Below are 20,673 nucleotides of genomic sequence, written 5' to 3' on the forward strand. Positions count from 1 at the left end.
AGGATCCTCCTAAATCCTTCATGTGAGTCCCTAGAAATCAGAAAGTTATAAATACTTGACTTTCTGCTCTTCTCTTGGCAACACTGCAGCACTTTGTCTTGTTTTACAGATATGAGCCATGTAAAAAAAATCCTAAATTAGACTGAGGCTTCAAGGAAATAGACATTGGAGTGGCCTCCTGGGTTCCACTGGAGGTGTAGTATCTACCCCCTGTGGCAGGGAGCCAGCTCTGGTGTCACACATAGGGAGTTGTAGTTGCTGGGACAGAATGCTATGATGCTTCCTTTCCTGTCTAGAAATGTCGTGAGTTACTGCTTAGAATACTAAACCAAGTACTTTTTTATCTTTAAAATAGCTTAAATTTTTAAAATTAACTTTGCCATAGCTCAGTACTGAACGTGAGTTACAATGACATTCAGGAACCAAAGATTTATCTTTATTACAATAAATTGACACATAAAGTTTGAAGAGTTTTTCGTGGTCAGAGGTCTACCCTGAGACTGTAAAAGTCATCCTCCTAATATTAAGGGACTTGAGACCCGGTCTAAATTTTGTTTTGAAATACATTTATTTTCAGTCTTCATTTGAAATCCAGGTTGGAGAAAAATAATATAAACCTCATTGTTGCAATATATCAATAATACCCATAAAATGAACAAATTCAGAACCTTTAATTACTAATGCAGTGCTGTTACCTTACTTTTTCAATGAAAAACCATTAACTTTCTATTTTAGCTAAAATATCATTCAGCAGTCTCCAAGGCCTCCCTTTGCTGGTAAACTTGCAAGACTATATTTTAAAACAGAACTTCATCCATCATATTTTTTCCATTCATATACAAATTCTGTCTCAAACCAAGGGTTTTTTTCAGAATCTCATTGTTAAAAGCTATGGAATTTTTTGTGGTTGCATTTTGTCAGTTAATGTGGTAATCTAGATTTTACAGTAGCACAGTGATTATAAACAGTTGTTTATATATGTGTGTTGTAGAAACTGCATATTCAAATACCCTACCCTAGGTGAGAAACAGGATGTGTTAGTCAACCTGTTGTATTGATTCTGTGTTTCTTTTGTTTTTTGCTTACTGTTTTTCTCTGCAGGTGAAGAAGTGAGAAGTATCTCACTGAAATACTGAAGAAAAAAACCTGTCTCACTGAATTTGCTGGTTTGGGACTTCAGAATGGAAGTTTTGTGTTTAAGAGTTTCCTTGCTGCTCCTGGTTCCAGGATTTGTCCTCAGTGACAGCTCTGACACATACGCTACCAATCGGAGTGACTTGGGAAACTACCTTTCCACTTTCTCAGGGATTGAATCCAGCATACTCCTGACCACCAGACAGACCCCATTGTCCAACCAAACTGTCAAATGCTCCCAGCAGACTAAGATTGCTGAAACTTTTAAATACATTAACACAGTGGTATCTTGTGCTATTTTCATCGTTGGAATGGTTGGAAATGCAACTCTGCTGAGGATCATTTACCAGAACAAGTGTATGAGGAATGGCCCGAATGCACTGATAGCCAGTCTGGCACTAGGAGACCTTATCTATATTGTCATTGATATTCCTATCATGGTGTACAAGGTAGGATGCAACAACAATATATTTACTTGCAGTTTCCTTACAAGTATGCTGCCTATTCTCTATGGTTACTTGTTTGTCTAAGTAGTGCTCTTTTGTCAATGAGTAGTCCACTGAAGAAAAAATACAACTTCTTTTTGTTCTACAACAAAAACCTTGCTTTCAGGTCTCAACTCCATGTAGAAAATGTGTACCTCCTTTTAAAGATGATGTAGCTCTTAGATCTTAACCAAAGAGCAGCCTGGGGCATTTCACAGGAACTTTTCATTCATTACAGCTACTACAGCTATTTATGAGGGAAGACTTTTTATGAACTCCTCTCCTCTTTGATGCATGTACAGCATTGGATTAGTTGCTATTTTTGGAATATCCTATCCTTTATGTTTTTACAGAAAATACATTCTGTGAGCTGCCGGCTTCATGTTACAACTTTGCAGAGAGAGACATGTCAGTTAAGTTGAGTGTTAAGGTTTTAATTTAATATTCATTAATTACAGATTCCCCAAATTATTCCAGTGTTAGTAATAACAATTATATCACAGAACATTTTTGAAATATTAAATTTCATCTGGATTTGTCGAAGTGTAAAAAGGATCATCAGCAATTTTTTCATCCAGTATAAAGCTATCCTGCCCCATTTTTTTATTTTCCATTTTAATTAAACAAAGCCATAAAGTAGTGCTTTTTCTGATGCAATATATGATTACTAATAAGTTGCATGATTCCACGGCAGGCTTGAAGGAACAGAACGGAGTCCTTTTAAAATATATTTCACTGATATGAAAGTATCTTAGAAAATCATCAAAGAATTTTGTAAGCTTCTGTCTCTATCTTTGTGGATTGTACACAGGTGTATAGCTGATAGGATATTATAATTTCTCTTTTCTCAGTAAAAACTTAAGATGTTTCTGTTAGTAAATGAAACACTAAGTAATATAATAAAAAAAAATTCCTCACAATTTTGGCCCTTATAAGCGACCTAATTTTTATTTACATTTATTTTAAACAAAATACTTTCATGCATAACTTTATTGTCACTAGTGTCCTGTGATTTGAAACTGGGTTTTAAAATCATGGAAACAGTGAATTGAAAGGATATATTTTATATCTATTCAACTAGGGACATCATAATTATTGACCTCCATTATGATGCACGTATTGATAGGACAAGATCATGAAAATTAAAATTCATTACTGGACTAAAAATATGTGTATGTGCGTATGTTACATTTGTACAGAGGCATATTATCTACGGTAAAATGCAGTACCTGGTTCCAATCTTACAGTAGTATGAATTACAGATAAGTCTTTTAACTTTATCTGGTTTTAACATAACATAACTTGAAACTAGCATAAAGACTGTTAATAATAATGCATGTGACTCAATGGAATTCTAGTTTCAATTTTTGAATATTCCACCTGGAAAATTAAATAATCAATTTGTTGTTAAGATAGCAGATATCTGTAGAGTATTTACAAGTTTATGAGAAAGATTAGCCTCTGGCTGATTGGAGATGCACCTGTTTTCCATAGCTGTGTGGATGCCTAATGGGACGTGGGATTGAATTTCTGAATGTATTCATTATTCTCAGCGAACTGGACTCGTAACCTGGACTGCATCTCCCATGATGCATTACAACTTCCTCCATGGTAAATCATCCTGATATCATTGTGGGTATTTGTTAAGGCAGTGTTCTTACTTCTCGTGGTATTTCCGACAAGAAATTTTAAGGAAAAATGGAATGTGGATTTTTTTCAGAGATGAGTTTGGGAAACAACAGGTATTTTTATTACAGAATTTTTTCTAACCTTTCAAGAGCTCTGCTGCTGCTCTTCACAAAGAGGAATGGAAATCTGGAATTAATTTTGCCTTTCAGAATTTCCTTTTGATGGTCTTCCTAAAATTCTTTAGAAGTTTAGTTTAAATATATAAATGATATTGTTTACATTCCCTTTATTACTTTGCAATACATCATTTCCATTAATTTTCTGACAATTCTTTGGTGTTCCATAGGTTCACTGGCCTTGCTATATCTTAGATCATGAGCTGAACTGTGGTCCAGAACATCTCTATACAAATGAAATTATCTTAGCCTACATGAAAATTTCTTTCTGGACCGCAGAGAAGTATTTGACAAATGAAGGCTGTGACTGAAACTGCAGCCCCTTGACATCAATGTATGTCAATTGCCACATGTAAGAAAAGCAGAGTTAAAATCACATTTACAAGCATAATTCTAGTTTTTAGTAGTTTTTTGAGTGCTTGAACCTCCAAAATAAATTACTTAAAAATTACCATATACAACTGTATCATTGTATAAGGTTAGCTGCATGTATTCTGATACAGGGAAGCATTTGTAGCATTTATAATGGAGCTTCAGTACTTCTGCTAAGAAATTCTATTATTATTTTTAGGTCATTTTTCATATAAACCGTTCAGTAATATGTCTGCTTACATTACGAGGTGATTTTAAAGTTTGTTAAATGGCATTCCTCTTTGTATCACTAGGGATCCTAAAATCTGTGGCACCGTTTAGCTCCTCTTGTTGAGTGAAAATATGAAGGGTGACCACAATTTGAAAGTGGAAGTGATAGTATTTTAAAGGAGAAAATTAAAGTGGTTTTATTTTTTTTTAAAGTTTAAATTTTAAAGTATTTTATACACTTAGTTCTGAACTTTATTTTAAAGATTCTTTTAGCTTCAGAGTCAGCCTCATGTTGAACCATGTATTAGAATCCTATATAAATAAATGGTGTCAAACACTTAATACCTTATAGGTCAGATCTTCATTTTTAGGAGGAGAAAACAGTTCTGAAATCAGAATTAGAGTGAACAAGCATTCATCTGCGCACTAAAATAGCTAATAGTACAGTATTAAGATGGCCACATCCTATAAAACAAAATGTATAATACCATGTCAGTATAATATCAAGAATAGGTATAATCACTTTCCTGAAACATAAGGTAGCCTTACCTATTTTGAAACTACTTCAAATGAGACGTAGGTAATGTTACTGATATTCAGATCCATTTTATAAATCCTTAGAAAGAAGCAGTTATAATATTATAGTAATTGAAAATGTAAAGTCCCAGGAGACTTGAGTCCATCATTCAGTTATGCATTTACACAATTAACAAAGATGGGATACTGGGAAGAAAAAAAGGTCAACTAAAGACATTGTCACAGGTGTTTGACATTTTTATCCTTTCTTCACTGTACGGTAGGCTCAAAAATTCCCCCTTACTTTCCCCAATTACTGTAATTATGTAGCGGATTCCCCTTAGCAATTTGTTAAATGGATTGAGATGTGAGTAATACTCATTAGCTTCCTTTGAAGATATTCTGGATATATTAAAGCCCTATTACACTTAATTTCCTGTAGTATATCCACTTGTACTATCAGATCAATATTAAAAATGGTATCAATTGTAACAAACTGAGTTTTACAGGAAGGGTGCCAGTTATAAATACACTCTTAATAGACTGAACTAGGACAATTTCATTTTCAATCACAGGATTAGAGCATCTGGATGCAAATAGTTTCCTCTTTACACAAAACATACCCATCTCAGACATTCATGATGCCAAAGCTTAAAGCCTCCAAATCAGTAAGAGTGATTTCTTTGCAGTGAAAAGGAGATTGGGAAATACAACTTTTATGGTTTATGTTGCTACTGAAGAAGAGACAGGTTTCATACCTCCTTTTCTAGGATCAGATGGCATAGCACACAGCTGAAAGCTGCCGCATCATCTCCATTACCAATCACTGCCATGTCTATTTGTAGCAAATAAGCAAAGTTTGGACCCAATGCACAAAAACTTTTTTAGAGGACTGCTTTCCATAAAGAAACGAGCCAGTTTTCTAAGGCTATACATAGGCAGGAGCAGCAGAATATCCATAGCACCACTATTGCATTGGCTACGGTAAAGCTCTGGAAAGCCCTTATGGCTGCTGCTGCTGTCACTAGCTAAAGTTCTGCAAGAGGAGCAGCAAGAACAGCACAGAAAAAGCTGTCCATAGTTCTTTAATGTGCTCATGGATCTAGATACACTCCAGGCCCAGGCTCCCACCTTTGGAATTGCAAATTTCAGTTTTAACTATGTTATTGAGAATTACTAAGCAGTCTCTGCTTCCATTTTCATGCAATTTAGAGAAGAAAGCTTAAATGAGTTCTATTTATTGAAAACTGACCTAGATAGGATTGATGTAAATTACATTGCCTTACATCTTAATATTCTTAACTCCTTAAACCATTAGATTATAACAACGTAGATGAAGCAAATTAGCCAGCTTTTAACCTGTTTCTTTACATGTGAATGTCAAATGTTTTCCTAATTATTTTACTGGTATAAAGTGAAAGACATCTATCTAGAAAACAAGCAAGAGTGTCCAGTTAGACAGTTCAAGAAGATGTTTTCTTTAATAAACTAAGCTTTTTTGTTAGTAAATTTGTATTCATGCTTCCTTAGTTGCAACAGCATTCAAATCTGAGTAGTCCACCCAGAACATTATGAGTCTAAACATAAAAGATAGCTGGCAGTAAGCAAACATCTTCAGCTATTTTTGCTTCAGTAAAGGAAGACTTAGCTGGGACATTTCTAGTCATGGGCATCTTTCAACATCAGAGCAAATTCATTAAGTGTCAGAGCAATCACTTCTCAATCACAAAGTGTTTGGTATATCTGATTACCTTTATAGACAAAATAAATATTATACATAAACAGGGATGATATTTAAACACATTGGGATTGATCCCGTAGGCTAATTGAGTAAGTGACATTCACAGTAGTTATAGTTTTGTGCCAAAGGACTATAAGGCCAAGCCCGCCCAGTGCGCTTATAAAGTTAAGTCTACTTAGGAAAGAAATCCCACTTTAAAAGCAAAATTTGTCATATGTGCAGCGTATATTACTCAATGAAGTACCAACATCAGTAGGAAATACCAAGGCCACCAGCTTAACAACTGCATTCTGTCTTTCACTGAATTCTTATCAGTGACTCCAACAAGCAACACGTTGGTAGCCCAGTGTGATGCAGAAATACATACAACTTTCTCAGAACATGACCTGTTATTTGTGTCTATGTCTCTAGGTAGTGATCATACATAGAAGAAATCTCAAGGTAGCACAGGAATTGATTGATGAGTCCCGAAAGAAGAAGTTACTGAAAATGGAAGAGGGAAGGGAAGTCCATCAGGAATCTGTTCTCTCCAGTTAGAGACTACAGCTTCCTAGCAGAAAGTGTTTAACCTGTATACCAAGGTAGGAGTTAAGGAAGAGATTTGATATGCTAGGTCTTAGTTCAAGATCCACTGTGCCTTTTACTAGTAGCTGTCTATTGTGGGGGTAGGATATTTTTTCCCTTCAATGCACAGACAGATCCTCCTCTATCCTTAATTTCCCACCTCATGCCTGCCTGGCTGTTCTGTGGATTTGTACTATAATACTCTACAGTACGTAGAGACTCTAGGTTCAACACAATATGTTCGCTCTCTTTATTTTTCGATCAGCTGAATGCTGCAAATAACAAGGAACTGTTTTTATTGTGCGTATGTGGGGTTTACCAGTTCTGCAGTAATTTCTTAGCAATCTTGTAACTCTCTTCAGCAACGCAGAAAAGACAACAAAGCTGGAAGAATAACAAAAGCCATATTTTGCTCAGGGATTGAAAAAATTCTTTTCAACAAATCACCATGCACATAAGCACACCTTACAGCTCATTTCCCTGAAGAAGAGCAGTACAGTTTGAGAAAGTCTACTTAAAAGGATGGGAAGTTAGCCAACACCACAGAACAACAAAAAAGAAACTAATCTTACTTTGTAAACAGCAAAAATACCACAGGGGAGATGTTGTTAGGAATGCTTTACCACTAAGTAGATTTTTGTAATAAATATAAACATTTTAACAAGAACGTAAAACTTAGCATTTATTTTTTTCCCAATTAGTTGAGGCAGAATGTTCTGCTTCAAAAACAGGGCATTTTTTCTTACCTTTCAGGATCTCTTGAAGTATAATGTATTTTCTCTTGTGTAAAAACTATACATTTCCTTCCATAGCTGCCTAAGCAGGAGAAAAAGACTCTAGGCATTCATGAAATGACATGAGACCCTCTGCTACCGTCACCTTTACTCACGTGGCCAAAGATGAGCAGAACAGCAGAAAAAGCTGTGATAGGGCAATTCAGGGCAAAAAATGTTGCCAATGCTTCTCTTGCATCCCCACATAACCTTCCTTCCTTCGTTCCAACACAGCCTTTTATCCACCCAAAGTGGAAAGAAGATGGTTGTAGCAAAATGAGGAATGTATTTCCTGCAAAGAATAGTTGAAGAGGTGCAGCGTGCCTTCTGTACCATGGCAGTATCATGATTCTAAGTATAAGGAAAAAAAAACAATGCCAAAGTTAGCAGAAGCCCAAACTATCACGTCACCATGATATATTCAACATTGGCCTTGTGCCCTGCATTATAAAGATTGTCCTTGTTCTTCACCTTCCTCTACTGACTGTCCTTCCCAAAACTGAGGCTTTTTACTCTAGCCGTGGGAAGGGAAGTAATACCTTGATACAGGCTGTGTTCTCCTTCATGCTTACAGCTCTCCCTCTTTCTAGCAAAGTGGTGGAGCACAGCTGAGTTAGATACATGGGATGAGCAACAGTCTGTGGGTCCCAAGCAAGAAATGGATGAGGATTGTCCTGCAATGCAATTCTCTCTTGGACACATGGGCTGTAGGAAGAGAAGAAAGGCTCGAGAACATGCAGTGAATTCTTGTCCTATGAAGTTTCATGGGGACTGAAGGGTCCTGGTTGATCCACTGAATCAAAATACCAACAATGAAAATGTCACAATCAGGAGACTCATCCACCCTTCTTCCTAACTAACCAGTCTTACAGAACAGAGGCAGGAGGAACACTTCAGTCAGAAGCATCATCTTTTGTCACTTAATGCAGTCAGCGCTATAGATCTTGTACGCTTCTGTGTTCAGTCAGATTTCAACTGGATTACAGCCAAAATACCAGGTACCATATTTGGCCCATGCCTTGAAGCAGACAAGGGCATACATAATTGCAGAACACAATTTAAAACAGAGCTTCACCAAGACAGCTCAATGTCTCCTAGAGGAAACGAGCCTTAAAAAACAAACATCCCCTCCCCTAAATCTGCTGAGCTGACAAAAACAGAGGAATTTCTCTTGTCTTTCATTCTGTGCTATGTAGCAAGGAAAGGAAATCACCTTGGAACACACTGGGTTTGTAACTCCTAGTCCACATTTAGGAGATGCTGGTCACTTATACAGCCAGACTTTATCTATAAAACCAGAAATCTGCTGATTTGGTCCCTGTCTCCATTACTGCATAAGTGTTACAGAAGTCAAGGGAATAAAGAAGGTATTTCTATTTGTCCTGCTGAAGACAGAGCAGAAAACTCTGACTGTCAGGGTTGTGACAGAGTTGTTTGATCACTATCACCGAACACTTAAACACCATGAAACTCAGGAGAGTATCCTGCATGAAGGTGGCATGAGGAGCAAGCACTATCTGTATGAAACACAGTTCAGTTTCTGGGAAACAGATCTTGTGTGTCAGCACAACAGTGGTTCCAACTGGGACTCTAGAGCACTAGGATGGGATTAGAGCAGGAAAGGGCAGGTGTGAAACCTTTGCTTTCATTCTCAGTGCCATGTGGCAGAGTGAGGAAACAACCTCAGGTTGTGCCAGGAGAGGTTTAGATTGGATATTAGGAAAAAAATTCTTCCCAGAAAGGGTTCTCGGGCATTACACCAGGCTGCCCAGGGAAGTGGTGGAGTCACCATCCCTGGAGGTGTTTAAAAGGCACATCGATGAGGTTTTTAGGGACATGGTTTAGTGCTAGAGTTAGGTTATGTTTGAACTTGATGATCCTGAGGGTCTCTTCTAACCAAAATGATTCTATGAGAGAGTACCTCCTGGCACGTAGCTGTTGAACAGAAGCAGTTTTATAGAGCAACTCAGAAATGGTTCATATCCAGCACCTAATCCCATCCATCTATTTTGGGCTGAGCTCCAGGGTCATCATCTGCCTGTAAACACACAGTATCAGCCTAGCATTAGATAAACACTGTGGATGCACATAAGCATGTACTGGTGAATACTCATGTGGTTGGATTATAATATTCTCTCTTTTAGACTATATATAAATTGCTTGGGATGCACAGTGGGACTTCATCTGTGTTTTGTACATCAGCTAGCATACTAACGGGGGTTAGAAAATAGCAACAGCAATAGAATAAAATCAACTGAATGACATTTAAAATCATTGCAAAGGAATGTTCTCAGTGCCGCTGTCTTGTTTGTTCCAAGCTGCAGCGTCAGGGCAGAGAAGCCATATAAAGCAGCAGAGAAGGGGGGATGCTCAAAGCTGTGACTGGTCACTTTGCTGAGGTTTCTTTAAGACCAACAGTAGAACCTTGAAATCTCAGTTTCTGATTTCACTTTAAAAATATGCTGTTGAGTACACTCTTTTCTCGCTCAGGAATTGCACCACAGTTGAACTTGTATGAAATACTCAAGTTGCAAACTGCACAAGAGGAAAAGCGCATTTCCTTTGCCACATGTCTTATTTTGAAACCTCAGAGATTTTGTGAGTGAGGTTGCAAAAGCACAATCCATTTGACCAAGTCATGGAGAACTGTGATACAAGTTGGGATAAGACTGATTCCTCCTATCCATGTGCATTGAGAGAAAAGGTAATCTGCTAAAATTTTATATTCATTTTGTTTGGATATTAAAACATGCAAAACCACTGGAAGAGCAGAGCCAGTATTCTCAGTTCTTATCTTGTACCTAAATAAGTCAGGACTAATTCAATTACATTTCTGGGCCCATTTTTTCATACAAAATAAATGTGTTATTTCCCTCTGAAGTTTCAGTACCCTGCTAGGCCAGAACAGAGGGCAATGGCCTTGTTTTGATGTAAAATTAGTAAAACCAAAGACAGGATCAGATTTGCCAACTAAAAATATCTACAGAATTAAAAACTGGCACCTGATCCAAGGAGAAGTAATGAATGCGGAGCTGATGCAGAATGATAACTGCGTATACCCACAGAAATGATTGCAATGTTAATTTAAAAAATCAGATAACTTAATTCTGATCCCAGTGATTTTGATTAAAATCAACTTGAAAAGAATGTCTAATGACTTGGTACTGATCTTACTTCAATTAGCGGAAAAGTGCAAGAAACAAAAGGAATAAAATACTTTTAATCTTAAAAAAGTAGAGCTTCCCTGGGGTGTGGGAAAGATATGTACATGCTGGAACCACGATAAAGCTTTCTCATGAGAAGTAATGAGTTGGTGAACCTTTTTCAAGTACAACACTTTTCTTTTTGAAGCTAATATTTGCCTTGTAGGAACAGAGTTCCACAGTCACTACAAAGTGCTTGTTCATTTCTCTTGCTGGGTATACACTACAGCCACAGTCAGTGCACATAAATGAATGGGTGGATAGCTTTCAGTTGCCTTTTAAAGAGTGATCTATAATGATAAATCAGTTTGAGGGCTTCGGTTGGCACAAGGGATTGACAAAAGTTTGCTACGGTCTCTTTCTCCAGGCAGTGCCATTTATAATTCAGCCTTCACCCACAGGTGCCTGAAAACTATTCTGATTTTACGTAAAGCTAGACAAGAGTCTGGTGCTGAAATTCCATATGACTACAACTGGTTGGATAATTACCATGGACTCAGATCGCCCCTTCCTTTTCCAACATTTTTTCTACAACCCCAAAATAAACTAAAGCCTCATGCCAGAGTTCCAGGCAAAAGGAAATAATATGCCCTGCACACATCTGTTATAATATTGTGAATCTATCTAGAAAATAATTCTGCTGGAGCTTTCAATGTATTTCATTCCATCTATAAATACATATAAAATCAGAAGAACTAATCAACATCTTGCAGGTATAATCTCATTACCTTTGTTACTGAAGGTACTGACAGTAGTTGAACAACCAGTCCTAGTGATCCATTCCCTAGCCTTCTGGCACAAGGGCAATTTGCTTTCATCAAATATGATTGTCCTAAACTGGAATACCATTGTCAAGGGCCTAGCATTTTCTCTGCTGTGGTCATGATGGTAAGACACTCAGCTCTCCTTGAAGAAGGCAAGAGTTCTCCATATCTGTGAAAACACACAGCAACTTATAGTAATAGAACATGGGCAAATGGAACCACATTTATATTATATTGTAAATTCTCAAGAAATAGGGAGTAGACAAACTTGGATTGATCCTATAGCTTATGTTGAGAAATCTCATTTTAATACTCAGCTGAAGAGAAAAAATAATCTGGTAGAAAATATAATGCCTAACGGATAATGTGTTTCCTATTTAACAAGCAGTCATATACATAAGTTTGCTTCATGGTGTTAACACCCAACTGGCTGAAAACTATGAATTGCTAAAATCTGTCCTGAAATACAAGTAGTCAAATGACAATATGAATATGGTCCTACAGAGAAATATGTAGCTGCTTTCAGCATTTTTGATGTATTATTTGGGAAAAAAAAAGTACGGGTAATTTAGCACTGTGGTGAACAGGTATATAAAAGAGAGGATGTGATAAGGCCAGATCAGGACTGACTCTAAAGAGAAGATGAATTCCTACAAATCTGGCATTTTGTGGTAAACATCCTGTACTCTACAGCAAAGTGCTCTGAAAAACTCATGCTGTGAAAAAATAGAAAGGTAATTCCTACCTTCATTGAGATAAAAACAGATGGGAATTTTAACTCCCCATAGTTAACATTTATATTGTTAAAGGTAGCGATGATTGGTATGTTTCATTTTAAGAGTAATTTAAATAGAAATAAAGTGTTTACTTTGAATACTATAGTCCTGAGATATAACCAAAATTTGTTTTTCTAATTCTGCAGAGAGAATCTACCCACTTTTATTAGAAAAATGTGTTCCAGAGCCTAAGCTTCTACTAAAAAAAGTTGCTAGTCCTTGTGGTTGCAAAGATTATTCTCAAAACATGAACTTACTGTAAGCAAAAAGTCTATCCAAGTACAAACATGGCCTAGCAGAACATGTCTGCAAGAAAGTAAACTCTGAAAACAACAATCCAAATTTCTATTGATTTAACCATATTCCAAAAAGTATAATCTTTGTTCAGTTTTAACTGTAAAAATATTAAAAATATATGATTCATAGGTTGTGCTTATTATCGAAAGAACACAACTAATTTTTGCATGCAGAATGCAATGGCTACAGTCCCTGCGCATTTGTGCAGATTCAAGTATGGTTCCTTTTTCTCTCTCTTACATTTTGAGCTCTTGCCCAGGGACAGCTAGACTATGGCACATCACACATACTGTATTTATTAGAAATGCTTGTTGTGCCACCAGTTTATCTCCATCTCATGCACTTGAAAATAAAACTGTTGTGAAGTTTAAATCTGTTTTAGTTCCATAAAACAGTCCCAGGTCTGGATCTGACTATCTTCAAAAGTTCAGCAAGGTTAGGTATTAGAAGCTTTGAGAAGCTTGGCTTTGGCTTATAATTGTTACTCCGTAATGTATCATTTGCTGTCTTCCTCTGAAGCAAATAAAAACATCTACAAATTCAGATGGTACCATCAAAATATTCTGTGTTTTATCCTTTGTTTAATAAGGCCTAATATAAATCCAATGACAGCATGACAGTAAAAATTAGCTAATTATCCAGTAAGACAATTATTATTACTGCCTTTAAAAACATACCCTGTTTATATAGGGGATACAACATCCTCTGATGATGAGATACCTCTTATTCAGTGTCCTACCCCTGACGAAGGCTCAGTAGCAGAGACTTAGGGAAGAAGACTAAGAAACTATAGTGCAAGAGTGGCTCTTGACATTCTGATGAGGTTTAGTGACTTTGTTTTCAGATGAACTATTCATGGTGGTGGTAGGACCCCTTTCTCGAGTGGAACCAGATATGTTCAAGCTCAGTACTTTGTATGGACTCAATCATTTTTCTCTTATTACATTTACTTATATTGAAAGTAATCTGTCATTTTACTGCCAGGCACCCAGTAAAGGGAGATCTTCTGTGACTCTGCAGTCAGTTGTGATTTGATTTTCCTGAATAATTTTGTATCCTATATTTTGTATGTATACTTCTGTAAAGCTTTAACAGATTACTGTTTACATGCTAATTATTCAGAACTATTCACAGGAATCAATGTATTCACATTTGTTATGTAAATGCCTCCTTGGAAATAGTAATACAAACCCCAGCCACTCACTGACATCTTTCCAAATGTTGTCTTTCTGTTGCCTGGTAGTACACCCTGCGTATTTTCTCCACACACTTAAGAATCTGGCAGTGAATATTGTCATGAGTTACATAGTGGTTCATTTACAATGACAAGAATCTACTTGCGTGCAGCATGAGAATTTGGAGCTGAGATAGTTCATTATGAACTGTGAGTTACGCTTTGACTGCTTGGTTCTGGGACATGGTAATTGCAACCATTTATGACAGGGTTGAGTTAGATTTTCATTATTCAGTACTAGTGGCTGAAGCCACTATGCACAATGCAAGTTACTATTACAACAGTACAGGGTCAACACCTAAGTTTAAACTTTAACCCTCTGTGCTTCTATAGCAGTGGTTACTTCCCAGATTCACCCAGTACTAAGAATATGCTTGAGGTATGGAGAATTCAAGGTTACAATGGCTGCATCCAAGACAAGAAATAATTACAATTGTTACATAAAAGTTACTGTTTAAGTATTCTGATTATTTTATATCTTTTCTTTAGCTCCTTGCTCAGAAGTGGCCTTTTGGAGATTCTGAATTTGGACAGTTTCTTTGCAAATTTCTTCCCTTTATACAGAAGGCATCGGTGGGAATCACCGTCCTTAATCTCTGTGCCCTTAGTGTGGACAGGTACAGTATGTTTTACTCTTTTGACAGACACTGTTCTTGCCCTTGCAGTTTTTCTAAAACTAGGAACACTCAGTATGCTTACATTCCGCTTTTTGATACCCTGGCTACAACAAAGCACCACATCTGTGGCTCAAAGTATAATAATGAAGCCATTGGACTAATTAACTTCACAGTTTTTTAAAGCTGTTTAAAAGCTCTAGTAAAGCATTACCTCAATTTCCTTTATCAGACAAAAATGTATTGGGATTTCACTTAATAGTCAGACCTTTTTCTTTCACATGACCTCACGTTTGTTTTGTATTTGAACAGGATCATAATCCTTAGTCTTAATTTTTAAAACTCACTGCCTATGGACAGTGTTTATTTTGAAAACTTATATAGCTAATTGAGTTTTATTGAAAAACGCATTGGAAACTTGCTTTTATAGTCTGAAAATTAATGCCTCTGCTCAAAGTGCTCGGGAAGATACATAAACTTTTTGGTAGGACAACAGCTGAGGTGCTTTTGACTGTTATTCTTTTATGCTTTTTTTCTTCACACATATAAGACAATAGCAAATGAAGACTTCACTTCTTTAAAAGCTACGTATTTTTATTGGTCTTGAGTTTATTTGATCATGTTCTAGTCCAAAATATCAGGAATTCTGATACAGGAGATATTGATAAATAAAATACATTATGTGTATTAGTACAGTGATGCAAAGGTAAAAGAAACTTCAAAATTAATCTTGGTTTGGTTTTACATAAAAAGTTGGTGTACCAGGTTTGCAATGGATGTGTAACTTAGTAGTATCCATACCTGAGATACAGTTCCTTATTGCAGTAGTAAATCACTAACTGAAGGCAGAAACAAACCACAAAAAATAATACTGTAACACAGTGTTCTATTTCTGGTTTTGAGCCTGAGAACTATAAAAATAATTCTATTTCTCAAACAATATTTGCCCAGCATAAAATACAATCCCGTGGACTGCTCTAAGGAATCCTAGATCAAGCACATATGAAACAAACAGTTTGCTAGATAAATTCTGACCAATGCAGTTTCACTAGATTTAGTCCTACTGTTACATATCTTTTCATAAATTGGAGGTGATTCAGCTGAAACTACCTCGTTATATACGTGTGTATATATATATTTACCACCACTGATTTGCTAATCCTCACAACACCCATACACCATTTCCATTTGAGTAGAAAATCTTGTATGGGATCAGACTCAGACTATTTTAACTTCCTTCCCCAGTTTACATGCTTTGTCAAGGACATATTCTTTATCATCTGGTGCTACTCTAGTAATTGGTTGCAGAGTATGTGTGTTAGAAAACAGATGTATGCAGCCAGATTCTGATATTGGCTAACATGAAGTGAATCAAGGTAAATCACTGTGAAATCAGGATCTGACAGCACATTCAACAAGTTACATTGGGCAGTGGAAGTGGTATAGTCACATTAATATAAAATTCAACATCAGTTAGTTTGCTTTTTAGTATGGAAAATTAGTGAATACGGAATTCTGTGCTGTCACAGCTGGACTGTTTCTGGTTTACAGGCAAGTTATTTTTTTCTTTAAAAAGCTCCTGAAAAATATCTCATTTATAGTTATTTTGGGTGTCTATATATGGAAATACATTCTACGAGGTGCAAAAAAGATAAGAGTCAATTGTTGATTCTCTGTCCCTTTTGCAGATTACAGCCTTAATTTAGAAAAAGATGTTTGTTCTTTCCAACAAGGACTGGTCTCTCTGCTGGCTATATCCCATTGTGAAACTCCACTCATTACTAGTGCTTCTTGCACAAAGGGACTTGCACTGGCAGTGTATTAAGGTTTAACTGTGCATGCCCAAGGGGAACAATGTCCACTCACACGTAGAGAGGGTTTAAGAGGCTGACAGAAAACATCAAACCAGCCATTCACCCTTCACAGGAAGCTCACATTTGTTTCAGATGCCTCTCAGGCATTTTTAAACTCTAGGTCATGATGGTGATGATAGTCTGACTCTTTTTCTAAACAGTGCCTGACTGTGATTAAGAGAAAGAATGTTTCCCTTCCCAAGCTTTTACTCTTGCTTATGTCTCAGGCACAACGATTTTGATGAAGAACGGTTTTAAGAAGAGAGAAGATATGGATCTCATTTCATATGTATACACTCTCTTCTTGCCTCTGCATACCAAATTGCATAGAACAGTAATCTCAGGGTAAATACTTTCATCTGGCCCAACTTCCAGTAAGTGTATTAGATAAGACTTCACCACTAAAACAAAGCACGAAGAGATTTATTATATTAAGAGCTTCGCAACCAACACATTGCTGGCTATCTTTAAAATGAAGAACAGCTGTGATCTCTCACAAGGAAGAGGAATAGATCAATATCAGCAACGGCAATGTCATTTAGGAACGGTTCTGCCACTAACCTTGACAATGACTGCTTCTTATGCCCTTGATCAAGTATCTTATCTTTTCTGTGTTACTTTTCCCTCTTATAAAGGGCTGACGGGACTTGCAGAACAGAAATACGTAATACTAGCGGGCCATTTGAACAACTAATTTTCTAATGCAGTCAAAAGGAATATGGAGACAAAAGCACCTACTCTGTAAGACAGCAGGTATAGGGGACTGATAGTCCACGGACAAGCTATAGTCCATGATTTAATTTTTATATATTCCTTGATGGAATTTCATAAGGCCCACAGTACATTTTCTTTTTAAATTCTGATTAGATACCGCTATGGTAAAATTCAGCCAAACTGTTCCAAAAACTAATCTGGGCCACAGCAAAAACCACAACCATATTGCATTAATGAGACCAATACTGGAAGTCTAACTAGAATTCTGGTATTACTCTTTACGAAATTATGAAATCATGAAGAGGGCGTAGAAGAACATCAGAAATGATTCAGTGGCCTTACAGATCTCAATTTGTTGCTTATGAAAAACAATACTAAAGAAGCCACTTAAATATATTATAATAAATACAGATCATGTATCAGATGTCCATGGGGTCTTTAGCTTAGCAAAGAAAGATACAATAAATACCTATTGAACAAGTCTTCAGCCAGACAAATTCCAAAGGAAAATAAGGTACACATTTTTAACAATGAGGGTGATTAATTACAAGAAGAAACCACCAGGGAAAGCCAAAGGTGTCCCATTCTTAATGTTCTCAGATCAAGGCAGGATGTCCTTCTGAAAGAAATGCTTCAAGTAAATTGTAACTAGATAGGAGTGCAAAATATTTAATTGTATGTATGTACACTTTATGAGCTAATATCCCTTGTCTTTAAATAATGGGGATCTCTAAACACAAGTCGTTGGAGGAACCACAGAGTCCATGAAAATCGAGTCAGAATAAATAGCTAAAAATGGGAGAAGAGGGAGGAAAAGAAAATAGAGAGCAGCTGAAGGACACAATGTACTAAAGTTGACAGCAAATGCATGAACAGTAGAAAATGAAAAAGGGAGAGAGAAGCCACAACATTAAAAAGAGAAAATGAAATTACCTGGAAAAGAACAGAATATTTTAGACAAGGTTGGAGAGAAAAGCGAAACAAAACAGAAGAAAAGTAACACAAATCACTCACACACAGATTTTAGATAGGTGAATTAAAACTAACGCATGCTGCATGTACTTTATGCCAGTTCCCTGGCAGATGTCTTATGTTTCCTAAGTATGAGGGAAATAAAACCTGCAGTATTTTTACACTCCTAATTATGAGAGGTTTGTGGCTAGACAAAGATGCTCTATATTACACAACTCACAGAACAACCACTTGAAAAATTATACTACCACTATTTTTCCAATCACTCTTACAGCAGTGAGTAAAGAGATCAAGTAATTTCAGATTAACATGCATTCAGCAGATTACTGAGCTTCCTATGCTTCAGCTGAACCCATTCATAACACTCTTCAGCCAATAATTTATGATAGTTATCTGAATTATGAAAAAAAATATTGCTAGTAAAATACATACAGGGCCCAAATCCTTACTGCTGTGTGCAACACAGAAGTAACTCAAATAGAATAGGTACAAAAATGCAAGAAAGGAAAGAATTGGATTCACCATATACAACCCAAGTGTTGTCACTTACACAGTTACACAGATAACACAACACAAACCTCACATTTCTTACTTGAAAAACATGTAGTCTACAGGTCCCTGTTTGCTGAGAACATCATTCAGTCGAGGATGAGATTATGCCATGTACCTTGTACAGCTGATGGGACTGATCATAAAATTCCCAGTCAGCAGAAAGTAAATTTTGAATTAATTCTTATATTTGCAAAGTTCACAAATATTTGAGTATTTATGTGAAAGGTTATGTTTCTGTGAATATCTCATTTAGTCATTGAAGCCAAAATTTGATAGTTCGTAAAAAGACATGAGAGGATCACAAACTATTTAAAATTAAATTTTAATTTTAATCTGAATAAATATACGTTAGAAGATACGATGCCGAGTGTTACTTTCTCAATCATCTCAATATAGTTTGTTTCCATGCTCTCAGAATTCCAATCCCATAGACCTCCTCCTCATGAATGAACCATTGCCTCCCTCCTTTCTGATATTCTTTGAAGATAAGGATGTATTTAGAACATATTTTCATTGGCTTATGCCTTGGAAAGGTGTTAAGAATAGAGGTGGCATCTGCACATACCTAAATGTATCTGCCAGGACTCACAGTGGCAGAAAATGAGGGCATATCTGAGGAAAAAAAGAAAACTTGCCATAGTCAGGACAGTAAAATGACACAGCTCCTCACAGTTTGTAATCTGCTTCAGTGACTTCTTATTCTGACATTTTTTAAAGCAGATGAACAACCTTTCTTAACATTTTTTTCTCCTCAACTAAAGAAGACTGTTTCATCAGTGTATGCCATGATATATCCATGTAGCACTGTAATCCTAAATGGGAAGTTGCCATTATTTTTGAGAAGTAAAATAAGCAGTTTGCAAACCATTACATCACTAATGACAGAAAGCTCTCCAGCATGCATTTCAGATTATTGCAAGATTGAAAATAGTATTTGTTCTTTCCATAATTTTTAGATAGCACTGTCTTCGCAAAATTCTTGGAAATGCTAATTAACTTGTTCACTGCAGTTATTGCTAGACAACATTTAAGCCTGGTATTGAAAATTTTATTTATGGGCTGGTTTGTACTCTGTATTGTATGCGTATCAGTCTTCTCCAAACAATTTTTGAACCTTTTGACCAGAGTTGACAGAGAGCTTGAGGTATCAAAGCTAATAAATTTCTACAAGTTCCTTGAAAACTGGCAGACAAGTAGAGGAGAAAGATCCTCTCAGTTCCCTGACTGGGGGAAAGGCTGCAGCCTGGTATCAAGAATCCCCCAGTATTAGAGGGACAGAGAGGAACAAGGAAAGGGAGAAATGCTATAAATGCATGGGCTGTATTTGAAACGTCTTCAAGACCATTTACCAAGACTACAGCTATGAGACAAATACACAAAGGAAAGCAGGTTTCAATAATTCCACTTTTTACAGAGAAACTTGCTATCTAACGGATAAAGCAGTGGGAAAAGATGTTGGTTTTGGCATGTACAGACTTCTTAGACATGCACTTCAGTTTCTCATCAGAAAGGTGATGCAGAGGCTGAGATAGTGCCAGGCAGTCCTAACTAGCACTCAGTTGTAGTCTAAGGCAAATACAGAATATGCCTCACAAAATCAGTATTTTCAACATTGAATAGTGTAAATAAAACAAATGTATTTTCATTTTATGAAGAGTATTTTCACAGTATCTCATTGCATGCAAGCTGACAATCTCACTTCAGATAGCACTGCTGTTACAGCTGAGGCAGCTGAAGGAGATAGCTGGTTTGTATACATTAGAATGGCTCTTGTGGAATTTTTTTTTTCAATCGGTTATATCGGTTGACGTAGTGAAAAATATAGTCTGTCCTCACAAACCTTGCCTCTTTTAATTAGAAATCATTACTGTAGTCTACACATCAGAATTCCATGCAATCCTGTGCCTAACAGTTGCAGCCAGTTCTCTGCTATCCACCCCCTGATGTGTTCTTGTTGGGTCCTAGGTGGCTTGATAGCTGGCAGAGCCCCTGGAACAGGCAGGAAAAACAAGCAATACAAGTCTAAGATGTCTAGGATTTTACTTAATATACAAAATTGTACCAAGATCTTTGAATTTGAGGAAGAAACTGAAG

General features: G+C 36.6%; 1 protein-coding gene across 1 annotated transcript in view; it reads left to right on the top strand.

Moving 5' to 3' along the window:
• The window catches only part of EDNRA (endothelin receptor type A), a 33,175-nt gene that overhangs the window by 1,972 nt on the left and 10,530 nt on the right, over positions 1–20,673 (top strand). The window contains exons 2-3 of the mRNA XM_065633571.1: positions 1,102–1,583; positions 14,364–14,491. Of these exons, the coding sequence (XP_065489643.1) occupies positions 1,182–1,583; positions 14,364–14,491 (530 nt within the window). The 5' untranslated portion in view covers positions 1,102–1,181. The remainder of the gene's footprint in view (positions 1–1,101; positions 1,584–14,363; positions 14,492–20,673) is intronic.

This window comes from Caloenas nicobarica, chromosome 4 (genome assembly GCF_036013445.1).
Source record: "Caloenas nicobarica isolate bCalNic1 chromosome 4, bCalNic1.hap1, whole genome shotgun sequence".
NCBI lineage: Eukaryota > Metazoa > Chordata > Aves > Columbiformes > Columbidae > Caloenas > Caloenas nicobarica.